This window comes from Grampus griseus (genome assembly GCF_964374135.1).
Source record: "Grampus griseus genome assembly, chromosome: 1".
Taxonomy (NCBI): Eukaryota; Metazoa; Chordata; class Mammalia; order Artiodactyla; family Delphinidae; genus Grampus; species Grampus griseus.
In genome coordinates this window covers 112,756,879-112,777,174 of record NC_139017.1, presented here as the reverse complement: position 1 = coordinate 112,777,174, position 20,296 = coordinate 112,756,879, and the positions used below count along the sequence as shown (strand labels likewise).

Here is a 20,296-nt window from a genome sequence, read left to right as displayed (position 1 = left end):
AAAAAAGTAGAAGGAAATGAGAATAAAATAAGTATTAGCAATAGAACCAAAGGAAAGAAAGGAGAAAACAAAGCCCACTGAAGCAAATTAAAAAGCACTAAGTAAGATGATAGAACTAAGTAACCACAGTAAATGTATATAGAGTAAATTTATACACAAAAATGCAGAGATTAGTTTGTGTGCATGTGTGTTTAATCAAGTTATATCCTACATTAGAGCAGTACAGAAAATAAAGGGATGGAAAACTTCCTGGTGGAAATATTAATCAAAGAAAAGCTAGTCTACACTGCAGTGTTCATATCAGACAAAACATAATTTTAGGGTAAAAACACTATCAGAAACAAAGTGAGATGTTAAATATTAAAAACCACAGCAATCCATCAGCGACAAATAACAAGCATGAATGTGACTATTCATTAAAAGATATTCTTTAAAAACACAATATAACAACTTAGTGATTTTAAAGTAAATATTGACAAATCCATCACTACACTTGGAGATTTTAACAAACCTATATCAGAAACTGATGCATCAAACAGATATTTTAAGCATTAATAAAATATTTACAGGGCTTCCCTGGTGGCACAGTGGTTGAGAGAACACCTGCCTATGCAGGGGACATGGGTTCGTGCCCCAGTCCGGGAAGATTCCACATGCCGCAAGCGGCTGGGCCCATGAGCCATGGCCGCTGAGCCTGTGCGTCCGGAGCCTGTGCTCTGCAGCAGGAGAAGCCACAACAGTGAGAGGCCCACATACCGCAAAAAAAAAAAAAAAATTTACAAAATTTGACCACTTAGTAGGTCACAAAACAAGTCTCAAAAAGTTCCAAGATCAATATTATAAACACATCTTCTGACCACAATAAAATTACATTTGAATCTTCTGACCACAGTAAAATTACATTTGAAATCAATGATCAAAAGATAATACAAAGAAGCCATATGTCTGGAAATTGTAAAATATTCAGACCTGGGCAACACAGAATGTATTATATTCTAAAACTCATAAGGTGAAGCTAAGATGATATAAGAAAATTGGAAATTTAGTTTGCTATCCCCCCCCAAAATAAAGCCTAAAAATAAATATGGTCAACTCCAAAGTCTAGGAAAAATACAATATATTTGACCCATGGAAAGGTTAAAGAATAAGTAATAAAGCTAACATCAGAAATTAAATAAAATAGAAAATAGAGATAAATAGAGGTTATGAATAAAACTAAATTTGCTTCTTGGAAGAACCATAAAATAGATTAACTGCTAGCAAAATTGATTTTATGAAATAGAGAGAAGGCACAAATAATGCTATTGGGAATATAGGAAGAAACAAACACAAACATACAGTATCATAGAAAAATTGCATTTTAATTATGCTAAAAATGAAAACAGGGATGAACTAGAAATTTTGTATGAGACATGAATTTGAGAATTGACAGAGAATAATTAGAAAACCAGTATAAATCATTAATCATTAAAGATAGTATATTAGTAATCAAACATCAATAGTTAACTTTCAACAACAGTAAAGTTTAAATTGCCCTGAAAAAAAGTTTTGTCAAATTCCAAGGAATAAGAAGTGTTTCAAAAGAAAGAGAAAATAGGAAAATCAATCCATTTAAGGAAGTGATGATAAACTTGAAACTCAACTGGACAAAAATATTAAAATTATAAACCAATCACTCATATGTATATAGGCCTAAAATCCTAGATTAGATTTATAGGAAATAAAGTCATAAATTAAAAAAGAATAGTAGTGTTAATACTGAATCTTGACCAACGGGGTTTATCCCAGAAATGAAAGAATATTTAAACTTCATAAATGTATTCATACAATTTACCTTAAAGAAACAGAACATAGAATTTATCTACATAAAAATTTTAAATATTAACTAATTAATGAGGGAAAAATAACTGTTAAAAAAACAGGAATAAAAGGAGTTTATTCTAACCACAAAACCAGACTATGTCATATTTAATAGAAAACTCTAGTAGAATTTCTATTAAGATCTGGAACAGAGAAAGATGCCAGATATTAATTTATGAAAGGGAAGACATAATATTGAAGATATGTTAAATTTTACAAAACTAATCTATAAATTCCCTGTAGTTCTAATAGAAATTCACTAAAAGTTTTTTTGTGGAACTTAAAAAATGGATCCTAAAAATCATATACAATATAAAGTGTGAAGAATAGCCATGAAGAATATGTAAAACATGCAAAAGGGAGGATTGTCATTACTTGATATAAATATTTTTATAAAGCTATAATAATTCAGACAATGTCACATTTATATAGAGTTAGAGAAACAGTAAATGAGGCAAAATCGAGTCAAGAAACAGAGCCAAATATATATGGAACCTTATATGGGCAATCAAAAATCTTTGAGGGAAAGATGTTTGGGCAATTTTTTTCATATTTAAAAATAATGAAATTATTCCCCTCAAAACAGAAACAAAAATAACTTCAAATACATTAAAGTATTAAATGTGGGAAAGAAATATTAAACACATGAGAAGAAATCTAGAATATCTCTGTGCCATGAATGTATGGAAGAATTTCTTCTTCAATACAAAAATATAAAGACTAATAAAATGAGTAAAATGAGGTAAAAAAGTAAATAAACGGGAAGAATAGTAAACTTGACTACATTTCAAAAGAACAAAATTTCACAAAAATAGAGGTGAGCAATGGAATGGGAGAAATATTTGGATCCCGTCAAATAAATAGAATATCATTGCTCAAAATAAATTTTTAAACTTCTGTTTATTGGTAAGAAAAAGGTTCATTTAAAAAATAGCTTCAAAATATGAACAGGCAATTCACAGAAACAGAAAATTTAATGGTCAATAAACAGAACATCAATCACACTGCTAATTAGGAATAGGCAAAGTAAAATAATAATGAAGAACCATTTCATATCTATCAAATTGACAAATATTTTATAATATGATGACAGTGTTTGTGAAGGTTCAGAATAATTGGAAACATTTTCAAAGCAACAAAACAAAAGATATTTCAGCCTACCAAAAATAGACAGTATGTGGCACATATTTAACTCCTATAAACTCTGTGATCAATTAGATACCACCACAGATCCTGGGGGTCAGAAACCCAGGTTCTTATTGTATCCCTCTGTCTTCTTGTCTCTGCCAAATAAGGGACACCATATGGTCCCTCCTCTTTAGGATGCATCTCCCACCATTATAGCTGGCCTCTAGGAGACAGCCCCCAAAGGTTATTAAAGGATGCTGGTGCTTCCTTCTCCAATTCCTTCTTTTTTTTTTTTTTAAACTCTGGTAAGGGAGTGTTCTCTGGTTCCTCCTGGCAAAGCATGGTTTGGGGTAGATGAAAATATTCACATAATAAATCCACTCTAAAGTTCATATATCCCAAAGTCTTCGGACCGTTTCCTCTATAGCTGGATACGAAATCTTCTGTAAGGAGCCAGAGAGCAAATATGTTGGGCTTTGCAGGCCAGTACAGTGCCTGTCTTGCATTCTTATTTATTTATTTTAAAACTCTCTAAACGTTTAAAAACTATTCTTATCTTGATGGCTGAAAAAAAATAAATAAAAGAAAAAGAAAAGAAAAAACTGGAAACTGGCTGAGGGCTGAATTTGGCACATGAGCCATAGTTTACTGACCCTGCTCTGCAGCAGACCAAAAGAATTCTAGCATTTCAGCCTCAATTTGCAAAATCTAGGAATTTGTCCATTTCACCTCGTTTAACTAATTTGTTTGTGTACAATTGTTCATTGTATTATCTCATAATCCTTTTATTTCTGTAAGGTCAGTACTAATGTCCCTGCATTCATTTCTTATTTAAGTTAGTTTACATTGTTTCTATTTTTCATTGTCAGCCTAGCTAAAATTTTGTCAATTTTATTGCTTGAAGAACCAAACTTTACTTTGGTGATTTTTCTCTATAGCTTTTCTATTCTCTACTTTATTTTTCTCCATTCTAATCTTTTTTCTTCTTCTTCTTAACCAAAGGAAAAGACAAGCCATAGACTAGAAAATGTTTGCAAAACACATATCCAACGTAAGATTTCCAACTAGAATATATAAAGAATGCTACACTTCAATAAAAATATCACAATAAGCAAAATTGTTAGCAGAAACTTCACAAAAAATATGTACAATTGGTAAATAACACATGAAAAGATGATCAGTCTCATTGTCATTAGGGAAATGCAAATGCAAACCGTTTAGATGTCACTGTACATCCACTAGCATGGCTAACATTAAAAAGTCTGATCATAAAAGTGATGCAACTGGAAATTTCATGAACTGATAGTTGGAATATGAAATGGCACAAACACTTGGGGAAACAATTTAGCAGTTTCTTAAAACTTGAAACCTACCCAGTGGTCTGACCCAGGCTCTGTATTCACTGGAAAAGTGAAAACATATGTCTACACAAAGACTTATACATAAATGTTCACTGCAGTTTCATTTATAATAGCCAAAAACTGAAACCAACTAAATGTCCATCAACAGATGAATGGAAAACAAATTGTCATGTATCTGTACACTGAAATAACACTCAGCAATAAAATGGAATTAACTATTGATATGTGAGACAGCCCAGATGAATCTCACAGTAATTATGTTGAGATAAAGAACGAGGCCAAAATAAAAAAGAGAATAAGTACTGCCTGATTCAATTTATATAAAGTTCTAGAAAATGCAAATTACTCTACAGTCACAGATCAATGGTTGTCTTAGGTAGGGGGACAGGGAAGGGGACACACAAAGGAAACAGAGGGCACAAAGAAATTTTTGAGGTTGATGAATATGTTATTATGGTGATTGTGGTGGTCGTTTTACATGTATATACATATGTCAAAATTTATCAGCTAATGCTTTATATATATGCATTTTAATGCATATCAATTATACTTCAGTAAAACTATAATTTAAAAAGAAACTCTATATTCACAGTGTCAGTTAATTATTAGCTTTAAATGCTATATTTGTAGAGAGCCTGATAAGGTTTGGACCAAAGAAGACAAATACATTTTTTGAAGTCCTGTGAAGACAGAAGTCATCAGGTGAAGTGGAATTACAGCTGAAAAATCAGAAAATGGAAATAAACGATCTTGTAAGAGGAAGGTAAGGATAATAGAAGATAGTTGTTGAAAAATATTGGTGAAAGAATAAAGAGGGAACAAAGGGCATGCAGATTTCACCTGTTCGTTCATTAGGGAATTGACTGAAATCCTTAATTTCCTCACCTGAAAATGGAATAATACCTACACTATACTTTTTGTTAAAGTTAGTTAACATGACTATTTAACATCTCTGTTACATTATAATCAGGAAAAGCACATGTTATCACCATCTAACATGAATGTGCCCTTTATATAAAAACATACATTTATTATTTTATGTACTTGTCTAGTTGTTTATACAGGTCAACCATTATGAATATTTACCTTGTTTAGGGTTATATTTATAAATTAAATTAACTTTAATAATAAAACAGTTTATTTTTGTGAGAGACTATGTGTTTCAAGCCTGCAAAAAATGAATTTTAAATAGTTTCACTAATTCTTGTCCTATTTGTTAACCTTAAAAGTAGTTTCCTTCAATGAAGTGTTAAGAACCTAGAATCACATTTTATCAGTTAGACAGTCACTAGATTATTAAACACATTGCTATCAGAACTATTTTATAATATATTCAACTACTGCTTCCACTATCTGAGCTTTGCCTCAACATTCATATCCTTCTGATTCTCCTAACCAGTGTATTCCTTATTATGAAGCAAAGGATACAGTCAGTATGGTTGCATAAATATTCAATAAACAAATAATGTCAATGACATCTTGCACTAAAATAAAATACTGGCATATATGAAATAAGGTGGCAATTACACCTTAATAACAGAAACAAACACTTTACACTTTTATACAAGACAATACAATTCATTCATTCATTCTTCAAATATATTTCAGTCACTGTACTAGACACTTGAGATAAATCAGAGGGGTGGGGGGAAGAATATCCTGATTTGAAGTTTATATTTTAATAGACTGAGGCTAACTAAACGAGATAGATACGTAGATGAGAGATAAGTAGATATAGAGATACAGTATTCTAGAAGGTCATAAATTCTGTAGGGAAAAAAATTGAACAAGAAAAAGGGAACCAAGGGGGCAAGCAAGGAGTTGGAGGTTGAAATTTTGAATAGGATGGTAAGGTAAGCCCCAATGAGAAAATGACAGGTGAGTAAAATCTTGAGGTGAGTGATTCAGTCTTATGGATATTAGATAAAGTGCAAAGTTTCTAAGTCCCCTGCAGCCTTCACTGAGAGCAAAGAGACCAGATGGCTGGAGAGGAGGGAGTTGGGGAGAATAGTACTTGGAAAAGTCAGAGAGGTTCAGGGCAAGATTGGGTAGAACTTTGTGTGCCATCGGCTTTTTACTCAGTGAAATAGGAGCTGTTAATTATTTTGAAAAAGGAGGATGTGGACTAATTTCCATTTTAAGAAAATGATTTTGGCTGCACTAGAGTAAATAGAATTCAAGCGTAGAGGAATGGAAGCAGGAAGTCATGAGGCTATTGTAATAATCCAAATGAGTGGAGAAGTCTGAGACCATAGTGAATGCAATGAGAAGTTGGATTCTGAATACACTTTGGATATAGAGATGGATAGGATATGGGGAAAGATCGGAATTAAGGATAAATCCACAGGTTATAACCCAAGAGAGTACAGCAGGATAGAGATGTTATTAATTGAGATGTGGATGACTTTGGACGGATCAGGTTTTGGTGGGCAAACATCAAGAAAGCCAACACATAGAAACTTCCATTCTATCAAGTCAGTGCTAAATGCCTTGCACAGGACCAACCGACAGGTATATAAGAGTGAACAAAACATAGTTCCAGCCCCCCTGAGAATTAACAGCCAAGTGGGCCAATTAATAAACAGATTGGGCACTCTCCATCTAAAAGGAAATTGTCTATGAGGGGCTAATACCTATCTTCTCTAACATCACCAAATCTTGGAATATGAAAACATAAAGGGTAAAAATGTGAGTTAAGTTTCAAGCAAACTAGATCTCTTGACCCGATCGGCAGCATACTTAAGAAACTAATGGAATTCATTACTAATATTAAACAATAAAAAAGTATAACATGAAATTAACATACTAAATTTCCCCAAGTGCTTTATAGCCTTTATTTTATATATTCAAGTATTACTGCAAGCTAACAATATCATTTCCCAAGGTAGGCTGCACACTGAGCTGACACTGAGCTGACATCTTTGCGATTTGGTGGGAGGGACTCCACTCACAACATCATGGTGGCATATTGGCGACAGGTTGGACTCAGCTACCTCAGGTGCTCCCAGACCTGTGCAAAAGCAGTGAGAGATGCACTGAAGACAGAATTCAAAGCAAATGCCGAGAAGACTTCTGGCAGCAGCATAACAGTTGTAAAAGTCAAAAAGGAATAATCTGCCCTGATTTAACTTGAATACTACATTTTCAGAGTGAAGATGTGTGGGCACATGTTATGGCAGATTGAAAACGATCTCACTTCATGGGGGAAAAAAAATACCTGTCTTTTTCATAGATTGACATTGCCAATAATTTGAAGTAAGGCTCAAAAAATAAATCATTTCCCATATGTTTAAATAAATGTATGATAGAAGAAAACATAATAAATGAAATTAAGATTTTGAGAAAATATTCCTCTTTGATGTTGATCAAGCTTTGCAGCCATATCTGTTTTCTGAAAACCTTAGACTGAATGAACTATGGGTTTGACAACTACTATTTTCTAAAACATAACATTTTTTTATATTATGGAAGAAATCCAAGATTATAATACATATTTTGGAATGTAAGAAAAACACAAAAGAACTCCAAAACAGGAAAAATCATGTTTAATCTCTTCTTTCAGAGTTAACCTCTGCTAATATTTTGGTGTTTGTCCTAAGGTAACATGTGTAAAAATGCATATTTCCAAGTAAATATAAACACACATACACACATGTTAACAATTATCAATTTCCCTCAGAGATGATTTGGAATAAAAGAAAGATGTATGTTATATACACTACTATGTATAAAATAGGTAACTAATGAGAACCTACTGTATAGCACAGGGAACTCTACTCAATGCTCTGTGGTGACCTAAATGGAAAGGAAATCTAAGAAAGAGTGTATATATGTATACGTATAATTGATTCACTTTGCTGCATAGCAGAAACTAACACAACCATACTCCAATAAAAATCAATTAAAAAAAGAAAGATATATGTGTTAGACCACATACTGATTAAAAAAGGTGATTGTTAAGGTAAAAAGAAAATAGACCAATGTTATTTTCAAAAACACATTTTAAAGAAGAGTATATTTCTAAAATTTTAAAAAATGTATAGTCAAAATAATATTCAATCAAATTATATTCACTAGATGAATATTTTATTTTCTTACAAAATTTTGACACACATACTATGCATCAAGTGAAAGAAAACTCAGTGCTCTCTATATATATCTTATTAGGATTGACTTTTTAGATAAGATCTTAAAATGTATACTTTACATTGATAATGTCATTTCTCCTAATTAAAACACTATAGTTAATGTGTGTGTGTGTGTGTGTGTGCATATATGTGTATCCACTTGTTAAGTACTTCTTTCAGTCACTGGTATAATGCTAAGTGAAGAATGATGCAAAATGATATTCATAACAGCAAACATTATATAGAGCTTATGTGCCTAGCTCTCTTCTATACGCTTTCCTATTTATCAACTAATGTGAACCTCACAACACATCAGTGAGCTAAATACGATTGCTACCACCACTTTACTAATGAGAAGAAATGAGTCACAAAGAGATGGAGTGTTTTAGCATAGCTTACCCTATAGTCACAGAGATAGGAAGTGGCACTGGTTTTCACACCCTGGTTATTGGGCTTTAGAATTTGTGTCCTTAACGACTATACTCTGCTGCTTCATATAGTTTCAGCCCATCAATTTCTTTTTTATCACATGAATAGGTATTTTTTAATTATATTGGATAAGTATATATATAATTGCAAATAATCACAATTACTCTCAACTTAAAAAGCCTAATTTTTAGTCTAAATGTTCTCTGAGAACTTTTTTTCAGGCAACTTACATTTACCAATTTCATTTTACAATTATTCATCAGATTTACATTTCTAATTTTTTCATAAGGTCCCAGAAACTTTTCTCAGATTTTAGTACCTCCTGTTATTTTCCAGTATTTATATAACCATGTTTTCCCCCTCAGGCTTGTAAAATAAGTTATTTGTAATTCAGCTTTTCTAGTAGTAGTAGTAGTAGTAGAATTAACATGTAGTAATTCTAGTAGTAATTAACAAGTAACTGTATTAGCTGATCTGGTTCTATTGTGTTTCTTAAAAGACTGCTATGTGCTTAACATTATACTTGATATTGAAATAAATCAAAGTCATTGATCTTTCCCTGGAAGAATTTACAGTTTAGTTGAAAAATAGATAGCTTACCTTCACAAACAAAAACTGTCTATACCAGCATTTCTCAGCTTCTTTTCATGAAACACAGTGATTTCACCAGGCTGGACATTCCAATGAGTAAATATTGTGGATGATACACAATTCCTAATTCACTCACTAAAACTTTCACATTCATTAAGTTTATATATATGTGTGTGTATATATATATGTACATATATATATGTATATATATATAAATGTATAAAGTTCTTCACATATTAGTGAATGAGAGCATTATGAGTACAAAAATAAATTTGAATCTCCCCAAATATTTTTTTTTCTTCTTAAAGTATATCATTTTTAAGCTTTCCTGATTTTTGTTATTAGTAAGAAGTTACTTGCAACTATTGACATCTTGGTTTAGAATAATATTTTTCATCTCATATAGTCTTTGAGGACCCATATAGTGGTGGAAGTCTTTATTGAGAAGATGGGGTTTGAAGGATGTGTATCATTGGTATTCAACTTTTAAATGACATTATATTTTTACGTTACTATGGACTTTTACTTAAATGAATTATTCTCCTTGAATTCTGTTGTTTGCCTCAGGAGCATTAAAACAACTTGTATTCAGTTTCACCAGGATCCTACACTGAAGTGGTTATATAGTTCTGTATTCAAGATTGTACTGTATTGAATTGAATTAGTGTTTTTATCAACATAGCCTAGAAACAGCTTTAACTCTTCTGATGAGGACAAATACCTCACTGAAAAATATACCGGTGTTTATTTTTGCCACATCCAAATAGCCAAATATACCTCCCCCTCTCTGTTCCCTGTATCTTATCTCTCAGCATCTCCAAAGAGTTTTACTCTCTATTGACAGACAATTATTAACACCAGAAAACAATTTTAAGATAGTTTTCACTAAGAAGCACTCAACTATTTTTTAATAATCTCAACAGTTAAAAAATTTGTGTATCTTAATTAGCACAAGGCTAAATAACACATTTATTTCTTATTATAGAGCAAGCATTTGAAAATTACGATTTCCACAAAACCACCTTTTCTAATAAAATAAAATATTTTACTGTAATATTTTAATATTTCAGCAAATAGTAAGAACATCTAAAGATTTTATGTCTATACCAAATTTTTCTTTAAGCATACTTAGCAGTTTATGTCCAAAGGCAAACCTGAAAAACCAACCAGATAAGGTCTACAGGCTCTTCTTTCTGCAATGATTTAAAATCTGATTATGAAATATTTTATTGGCAGTTACATAAGTGACTAAGGCAGTGTTTCTCAGCTGTTTTGTGTTAATGGGACATTTTCTAATTGTAGAATTTTCAGTGGATTTCTTGAAGGAATTAAAATATTTAAAGAATACTACAGAAGGCAACACTGATTATCATGTAGTACAATCACCACAATCACTGTACAGTAACTGGTGCTGTGTTGTACAGAGCACTTCCCCAGGATGGACTTCAGCTCATGTCCTTATTTGAACTGTCCCTGACCTGCCTGCTCTTTTATGTCCTCAGTGCAGCCATTGAATTTTGATCTTTCTTCCTACAGGAGCTCCGTGTTACATAAGCCTCTTACTTCTCATCCCCAATCAGTTATATCCTTCTGATGGCTGACTTATACCCATAGTATCTTTTTACTTTCAGTTGTTGTATAAGTGCATTTTAAACGTTGATCAATTTTGACAACATATTCACTAAATATTGTGACTTTTGAACTAAGATATAACCTAAGGAATACACTGCTTTCTTAAACAGAGCTCTGTGGACAGTTACAGTTCACTCTATAAACATATCCAAAGTCTAAATGTAATGGGAATGTCACTCATAGATCTATTTTCTGATACCCTAATTAACTTTATTTTTTACCCGGTTTAAGTTTTTCAGTGTTGAAAGCTAATGACCAGATGACAGATTATTTCATGGCTAATACTTCCATAAATTTGTAAACTTGTGATATAAAGATTTGGATTCTAATTTACTAGAAAATAAGTCTTTGATCTTGGTGCTATTCTGGGCAGGGCTCCAGCCTTAAAATTTATGTAAGCCTCTATAAATGATTTGAGGATAATAAAACACAGTTTCAAATTTTCATGAGAGTCATAGGAAACCAACAAGAACAAAAGGTTTCTGTAATTCTTAATCATCCTCCTTATAAGATTATATCCAAAATCAATATTGTCTTTTCATTATTAATGCAGAATATATATTTTAAAAATAATGAAGTAGTGCAGTTTTATTTCTCAGTAGTCCCAGTCTCTTTACTTCATGTTTTTATTGGCAGTGGGTAACATAATAGCTTCAATTATATCTGGGGCAGTTAGAAATCGTACCACAATTTTAGGTTAATGTTTTTTAATTCACCTCAATAAATAGTTTTTAAGTGTCTCTCACATAAAATCTAGGTATAAAATATTACATAGAATAAAATGGTGAAAAAAAACCCTCTCTTCTATAGGACCTAACAGTATTATGTGGGCTTTAGACCTAAATGATAAAGCAAAGTTAGAATGCATGCTATTTATATTTATAGCTAAATTTCACATGATTGATTTAAAAGTAAACTTCTTATATGTCAATCATGATTATATGAGGATAATATCAATTGTGATTGTATCAGCAATGACTTATGAAGGTAAATCTCTCATATTACCAGAAGATAATATTAAGTCTTCCTGAGACAAGCAGGGATACCTTCATGAAGGTGGAATAATTTATGGTAGACATGGAAAAAGGATTTCCAATTATAGAAGCAAGAACAAAAGGAGTAGAAGTGGGAAAGTATAGGGCATCTTATAAACTAAGTAGTTCACTTTTACTAGAGATGATAATACATGCAGTGCAGAAAAAGAGACTTTACCATTATGTGAAAGAAGTATTATTCCCATTCTTGAATTTAAATTTGGAAACAAAAATTGATATTTAATTCCACAAACAATGGAAATCTGATTAGGTTTGAAAAAGAGCATGGTAGTATTACAGTTGTAGTAAGAAACATAATTAGCCCAGTATTAATAAATATGCATTTCTAGAGTAAGGAGTTATAGCTGTTCAGATCTGCCAAGAGATTATTTTAATGATCCAGAAGAGAATTAATGAAGGCTTGAATTAGTCTGGTGTCAGTAAGATTGGAAAGAAAGAAATGGCTTTTTGTACAAATGGAAATGATAGAATCTAAAGACAAGTACCTAAATGCTGTGAAGATTTAAAGATAACCCTGAGGCACTTGTAATGTGTAGCTGAGAGAATTCTGCTAATATTACAGAACCGAGGATGTCGGGACCAGGAGCAGGTTGTGGGAAGAAGATGGGATGAATTTATTTGAAGGGCTGACAAGGTATCCAGGTAGAGTTACGGAGAAAACTTTTGGAAGTGCAGATCTGAAGCTCTAGAGAGAGGTGGCTAGCAGTTAGATTCAGGAGTCATCTCAACAATGGTCCTGTTCAATCTATACCAACCTACTTACTTCCAAGCCTTGATTCAGTATTTCATAAAATTTTTTCAGTCAAACATTTATTACAGAGTTGTTCACACACTTTCCTCATAGGATTTTTTTTTCCTCATAGGATTTTTAACTGCCATTTAAAATGGAAATTACATAATCTCTCTTAGTTCTGTGAATATTGTAATATCTTTGTTTGTGATCTTAAAATAGAGAAAATACGACCCTTTTCTCAAATCACTGGGAGCTTTGGTGATTATGTGATTCTTAGGAACATGTTCTGTGCTCCGGTCCTCAGCCCCTAGCAGAGGTAGTTGGTTCTGAGTAGGCTATTTAATGTATTTCCTAATTTGTCAAATGTAAGTGGTAACCTCTACCTTGCTTACCTCATAAATGTGCATTATTATAAATGAGACAAGATGAAAGCGTTACACAAATGTAAGGGGTGATTATTATGTTCTCTCTCCACCTCTATCTTGCATCCCCACATGAAAAATTCAGCCAACTGGATGGCAGTGACATTATATGCCTCCTGCTAGGCCTCACACAGGCTATGCTCCGGGTCCAGTAGATTAGGACATAGACATGATGGGTAGGTAGGAGACATGATATTATTGGGCTTGTGGGCTTGGGCTGTGGGACTGGGCAAAGGAACAGTCACATGCACCTCATTTTACTCCTTGATAAAACTGAGATGATGATAGAACCTCTTCGTTAGGTGTTGCGACTTCTAAGTGCTCAGAAAGGTTACCTATAGACTATTATTGTAATGGGTTCAAATTTGCAGTCTCAAAGTTGAATTTGCAAAAATGTAGTATTTATTTCCTTAAAAAATTAAAGTTAACATAACTCTGTAGCCTTTAAGCAAGCTATTGGCAAATTTCTTATCAGTTCAAGGTAACAGTCACATCTGGTTTTAAAATGAATTCAGTTCAGAATTTTGACTCAGTTAAAGTTTTTACACCTGTTGCTTTTGCAGTTGTTCATCTCTGATGCTGAATTATAGTCCAGGAATCAGGTCAGGGGTGTCTGGTCCACATGCCCACATGTTGTCCTCTTTTCTTGCTGTTTTCCACTGTTGTATAACATGTTAATCTCATACCCATCATTGTGCACTGGCATCTGCTGCTGACACCCATGATCCTTGTGGCCTCCAGTTAAGAAGTTCACATAGTGTGTCTTCATTATACCCACCTTTATTTCTGGCTAAGTTATGTAACAGTAACAGATAATACCCAAGTCACAATAACTTATAACAACAAAGATTTATTTCTTCTTTGGGTTGCATATTCATTGAAGGTCATAGAAGTTCCACTCAGTGTCAGTCTTTATTACAGGATAGTCTGAAGGAGTGGCTCCTATCAAGGACTTAGTTGATCTTGTAGTAGAGAGATCGTGGAGCCACATAATGGATCATGAAGATTCTGCCAGAAAGTGCTCATATTACTTCCATTTACATCTCATTGACCAGAGGAAGTCACAGGACCAAGTCTGATTTCAATGGTTGCAGAACTACAATGTTCTACCAAGGAGGAACAGTAAATATTTTTAAATAATGGAATCTATCCCAACACACAGGCTTCTTTGGGGCCCCCAGGTCACTCTCTGGCATATCCATTTCCCTCTCAGGCAGCCACATGCACTTTCCACAATTATCTCTATACCAAGGAGAGGTGAGCAGAACACTAAGTCTGCCCTCAGTTACATCAGCCTGGATACACCAGAGTGCAGACTTCCAGCTCTGGGAGGAGATACACAGCAACCTAATGTCAGATATACAAATACTCTTAAAGCTCAGTTTCTAATACAGTTCTGAACATAGTAAATACTCTGACAGACCTCCTCCTAACATTTGCAAGCCCTGAGGCAAGAATACACATGGAGGCTCCCATATCATATGTCTAAGTATTTAAAAGTTATGACATGTTATGAAACTATTGTATAAAATATGCTTTAGCATTCCACCTTGACAAACAAATCTTTATTAAAACTGGGAAGGCTAGTTCCTCATCAGAACATGACAGAGTAGAATGAATCTGCCCAATCCCAGGATCCAGGCCCACTTTGATGGGCTTTTTCTTTTCACCTCCAGCTGTCTGTCACACTCAAAGAGACCTTACACCCATACATCAGGATATTCCAGCCAGCCATTCCATGTTTATCTACATCCTCAATATCTAGGGTGTAATTCACCGGCAATCACTTGTTCTGCCTTTAGGAAGGCAGACTTTGGAAGAAGACTCACACAGGCCTTGGAAACAATCTCAGTGACATTTGGGCTGGAAATTTAGGGACCCCAGAATGTGTAGAATGATCTAGAAGGGAGTACATGGGTTATGGATGAGCACATACCTTTGGAACCTAGGACCCCTCACCTATGGGGAGGAACATAGCCAGATGAGGGCCAAAGTGGGGCCCTTTAAATACATGGCATGGGATTGGGTACCCTCTCTATCCCTCTCTCATGATGCTAAGTCAAAATAAACTTTAGAATGTATAAGCATAAATTACATCTATAACAAAGTGTATTTTCACATATTTATGTATGTCAGTAATAGAATCTAATCATTTAAAAGATTCTAACAGATCATGTTTTAAGGCTATCTGCTCTTCTCATTTTTGTTAAGCTGCAGGCACTGATTCCAGTATAATCAACCTCACCTAATTTCTGAGCAAACCTGATCCAGTCAAGAATAATTTAAACAACCCTGTCCATTTTACAAAATACCTATTTCTTTTAGGAAAGAATTCCCTAAATTTTCTTGTAATTGTCTTCTTTAATATTTTTAAAAGACAGCATTATTTCCAAAATGTGTATTCTTTTAAGACCTCTATGTCTACTATGTAAAGTAACAGGTATTTGTCTTCACAATAACACAAATTCTGACTTTTGTCCAAGAACATACTAATTTATCAGCAGGATGTCTATGTCAGTGTTATGGATCACTAGAAACTTGTTTGCCTTCCTTGGAATGATCCCTTTTCTGTGAGAAAGGAGATGCCTTTCGTACACAGTTGGCCAAAATTCAAGAGCCACACCAATGGTCAGACAAATAGGTTTTGCTGTAGATGAAATTAAATGAGACTCCAACTGTGGCCTCACTAATACCCAAACTTCAAGTTTTCTGCTTCCAGTATGATCATTACATACAATTAGCTTAAATGAATCAGTGGCATTTATGATGAGGCTGGTAAGTCTTTCTTAGAAAAACACAGAGTGAAAACTCTTCACAAATGTGAGTTATAATTCTGCGTGGGTATAAGAATACCTTTTTTTTTCAGCTTGTCACTCTCTACAAAGGCAGTGTTTTAAAAAATTGCCAATTTGTTTTATTGTATGTGTATTTAATTTTTTTGATTCTCAAATGGGGAAAACATGCAACAGAAATTCCTACATGTAACCAAGCTGAAACAAGAAAGACAATTATTTTTCCCTAATGAAATGTTCTATTTCCTTAGTTTGCTGTTTCATTAATTTCTCAACTCATTTTATGCTGAGCTAGATTTCAGTAGTTTTCCCTGAACACAACTTGAACAAAAAATGTTTAGATTAATTCAAAAAAATTATTGTGTATCTATGGTGTGAGAGGCACTTTCCTATGAGCTGGGTAATGGTAAAAGACAATCCAGATTTGTACTGTCATGGAGCATTTATTTTAGACCTGGAGTGAGGACAGATTAAAACAGGCAAAAAAAAAATAAACAAATAAGAATTAAAATCGTGATAATTATGACAAAAAATATAGAAATGTTTCTGTGACAGAGAATGATTAGGGGGAATATAACATGTAGAGAGCTCTTTCTGAAGAGATAAGATTTGAACTGAGAACTTCTTTATGAGAAAGACGATATAATGACTGAACATTTGGAGGAAAACTCAGCTACAAGTAACCATCAAAGACAACAGTCCATAAAAAGGATCAGTTTGGTGTGTTCCAGGATTGGAAAGAAGTCATTGTAATGGGAGCTTAATGAACAAAAGAAAGAGTAATAGAAATTGAGGAAGGCCCAATATACAGGGGACAAATTAATTTCAGTATCCTAGAGTATTATAAGGTCAGTTCTGTTTTATTTTTAGTAGGGAGTCACTGGAAGGTTTTCAGCTAAAAAGTAATGTGATATAACATATAATTTTAGGAGATTACTTTGGTTGTTGATTGTAGAAGGTGTCAATATTTTGGGTCAGGGTATGAAGTAGTGGATGATAGGGTAGAAAAGAGTGAAAGCAGGGAATCAATTAAGAGACCATAATAGTTTACAGCCTGGATCACTGACTTTAGGCATTTCCATATAGAAAAAATATGACATCATCTAAACTCTTTGGCCACTCACTCTTCTTCTTAGCCGTTCACAATTTGTATCTCCCTTATTTCTTTGTCTCTCTTCCCCTTTATCTAAGATATGAAGTCACTTATACTTCCTGCAAACATTCAGAGCTCCACTTCTGACCCCCTATGTAGAGGAATGTGCAGAATTCTCCTCTGGTGAAGATACCATGGCATGTAGTCATCGCACTCAGAGTTACCAGACCCTGATATCCAGATGAATGATATTCATAAGCATATCTATGATCCCATAATTTTAGATAATAGGCAGAAGTATTTTGTTTTGTCTCTTTCTGGCTTAGTTATTATAAGTTCTTAAACTGTAAGTGATGAGAACTTCATAAATGTGGAAATTCTTTCAAGCTATGAAAAAGCAAAAAATCTATTTTTTTCTGATATTTTTCCCCAAGTTATTGGATGCTGGTAGCTGAGCAACATTAAGAGGATTAGAAACATGCATGGTCTTCTATTTAGTTTTCTGTCCTTACCATACATGTCTAGTCTAATTTCTGGAACATCACTTTTGTTGTCAGTTATTAATCTTTCTGAGGTGGAACACTTAGTGGTTTTGGTTCAGTCAATCACTTCCCTGGTATTAAAATGCTCTCTAAATGCAGTGACTCATGTGTGTTCTTTAAGTTCATTTCTGGCTTGGTGTCTCAGTCTCCCCCTTTGGAGGAGCCATGGTGGGGGCCAAATCCATAGAACTGTTTATGAAAAAAGTTTCTGGATTTAGTGGATAAGAGGAAAATATTTCCCATTGCTGGGAAGTGTTGAGTGATTTCCACAATTCCTTTTTTCCAAAATATCATTATTGTGATTTCTGTGTTTTCAAAGGATGGGTGTTCACAACAGAAATGAGGTTGTGGTTTAGACTGAAAAGAGCCATAAATAGGAAAAATATTACCATGTTTTCCAACAGATGCTCTCTCTGGCTCAAAGCTTGAGTCTATCAAATTATTGAAAGGAACATTTGTAACATCATGCTTCAGTGAGGGATAGAATCAAAAAACTCAGGTATCTTTATGAAATATTCCACGTATTTAGAATTAACTACTACATTTGGGTGAGCCAAAAATTTAAAAGATGTGTTGCTAAAATTTAAAAGATGTGCTGTGATTTGCTTGGGCAACTGTCATAGCAGTCTTCTTCTTATCTTAAGACAGCTACCTTATTCTTAAGACTGAGTCCAAATAACCAAGCATTCACTTTACCATCTTTAGGAGGTACTACCTTTGTTTTAAATTTAGCCACAGGTAATTCAGTTCATGTCAGTTCATGTAAACTTTGCACATTTAATGTTTAGCAGCCCACATCATCGTTGTTGCTACATGTTTCTTGACCAAATTTTAGGTATAGAAGAAAGTGATTTATTATTTCTGTGACTGAATATGTAGAATTCAATGCAAATATTGTAATGGAAAAATTGTGGACTATTTCCTGTATTAATGAAGTCATTTTCCATATTCTAAGCCAATTAATGGGGAAAATCCTAGACGCTGACTGTGGACTTGGGATCAATTTGCTTCTAGCAACCATTACTTCTACTTCAGTCCATGTCTTACCACAGAGGACCTTAAAGCAAGAAAATCAGTGTCTGTAACTTACCAAATTCAAGTTCTTTTGAAACAATGAGCCAGGATAGCTAGGATTGTGCAGTGGTAATAAAAAACTCTAAAATCTCAGTGTCTCCAAGCAAGATAAGCTTCATTCTTGCTAATGCTGTATATCCACTGAAAGCAGGCAAGGGGTATCCTGCTCGTTAATCATTATGGGATCAGACTGAATGAGAAGCCACCATTTCCCTTGCTGCCAGTTCCTGAGCTAACGGGAAAAGAGCTTTGCAAGGGGCAATTAAAGTGTTCTAGCTCAGAAATGACACACTCACAACTTATTGGTCAGAAGGAATCACATGGCCCTAAAGGGCAGGGAGGGAGGGTTTGTGCCAGGCGCAGGAAATACAATTCTACAAGTCTCCTAAAGGAAGAGGAATCAGAAATGTGTTGATAAACATCAGAATGGCTACCATCACTTCACAACTGGCCTTCCTTAAGTTTTTTTATGGACTGCTCCATTGAGCTTCTGATATCTCGTTTCTTCTAGCAACTCAGCCTGAGGAATCAGTCCTTGAGGGAAGGTTAGAAGAAAAAAGGCCGCTGAGCTGAGGAAGGAGAGGGAAAGCAGCATATTGCATTTCTGCCTTTGACTCTGATTAGTTAGAAGACAAGCTGGTGCTGGTATTAGTCTCCTTGCGGACACTTGCACAACAGCAACTCTATGAACTGACTTGCCCCAGCATATATCCTAATTCCAGTAGAGTCCAAGCATTTAGTTTCGCCATGTCTCTAAGATTTCCTGAACTGCATTTATCTGGCACTTTCCTGGTATCCTTAGACTTCTGTTTCTTCATGAAATACTTCCACACCAGGAATCCAAAACTATTCATAATCATTCATTTAGAAGGTGGGGCATATTGAAAAAAAATTTCCCAGTTGTGCCTTGGCTTTGCTCAAGGGAATCCAACTGGCCCACTCCCAAGCATTCTGTTAGCTTCCTCAGATTTCACCAAAAAATATTAACCATAATCTCAGCTTCACTGTCTATTAGGCAGATATGTCTACCTTCAACTGGTAACGGTGAGCTGGACAGGGCAGGCACTCACCAGGAATATAGGCTTGAGCTCACTGCTTCTTAAAGTTATCAAGCACCCAGCTAAGTCTTTTTTCTTCTGACTTCCCTTCTTTACCAGCTTTTCTGAGATGTGAATTTTACATACAATAAATGTACATATTGAAAATGTACAATTTGATGTAACTTGACTTACATAAACACTGGTAAAACCATGAGCGCAATCACAGAATGAACGTATCCATCATCCCCAAAAGTTTCCTGGTGCCCCTTTTTCATCCCTCCCTCTGGCTCTCCCCTCTCCCATCCTCAGACAATGAATGATTTCTGTCACTATAGATTTGTTCACATTGTCTAGAATTTTACATAAAGAGAAACAAAAGTATGTACATTTTTTTGTCTGACTTCTTTCACTAAGCAT

General features: G+C 34.1%; 1 protein-coding gene across 1 annotated transcript; it reads left to right on the top strand.

Moving 5' to 3' along the window:
• Positions 1–7,306: 7,306 nt before the first annotated feature.
• LOC309838527 (ATP synthase subunit epsilon, mitochondrial-like) lies at positions 7,307–7,462 on the top strand (the record flags this gene model as incomplete). The annotated part of the gene is made up of 1 exon (XM_082679648.1): positions 7,307–7,462. One exon carries the CDS (start codon positions 7,307–7,309, stop codon positions 7,460–7,462), a length of 156 nt encoding a protein of 51 aa, XP_082535774.1.
• Positions 7,463–20,296: the final 12,834 nt, after the last annotated feature.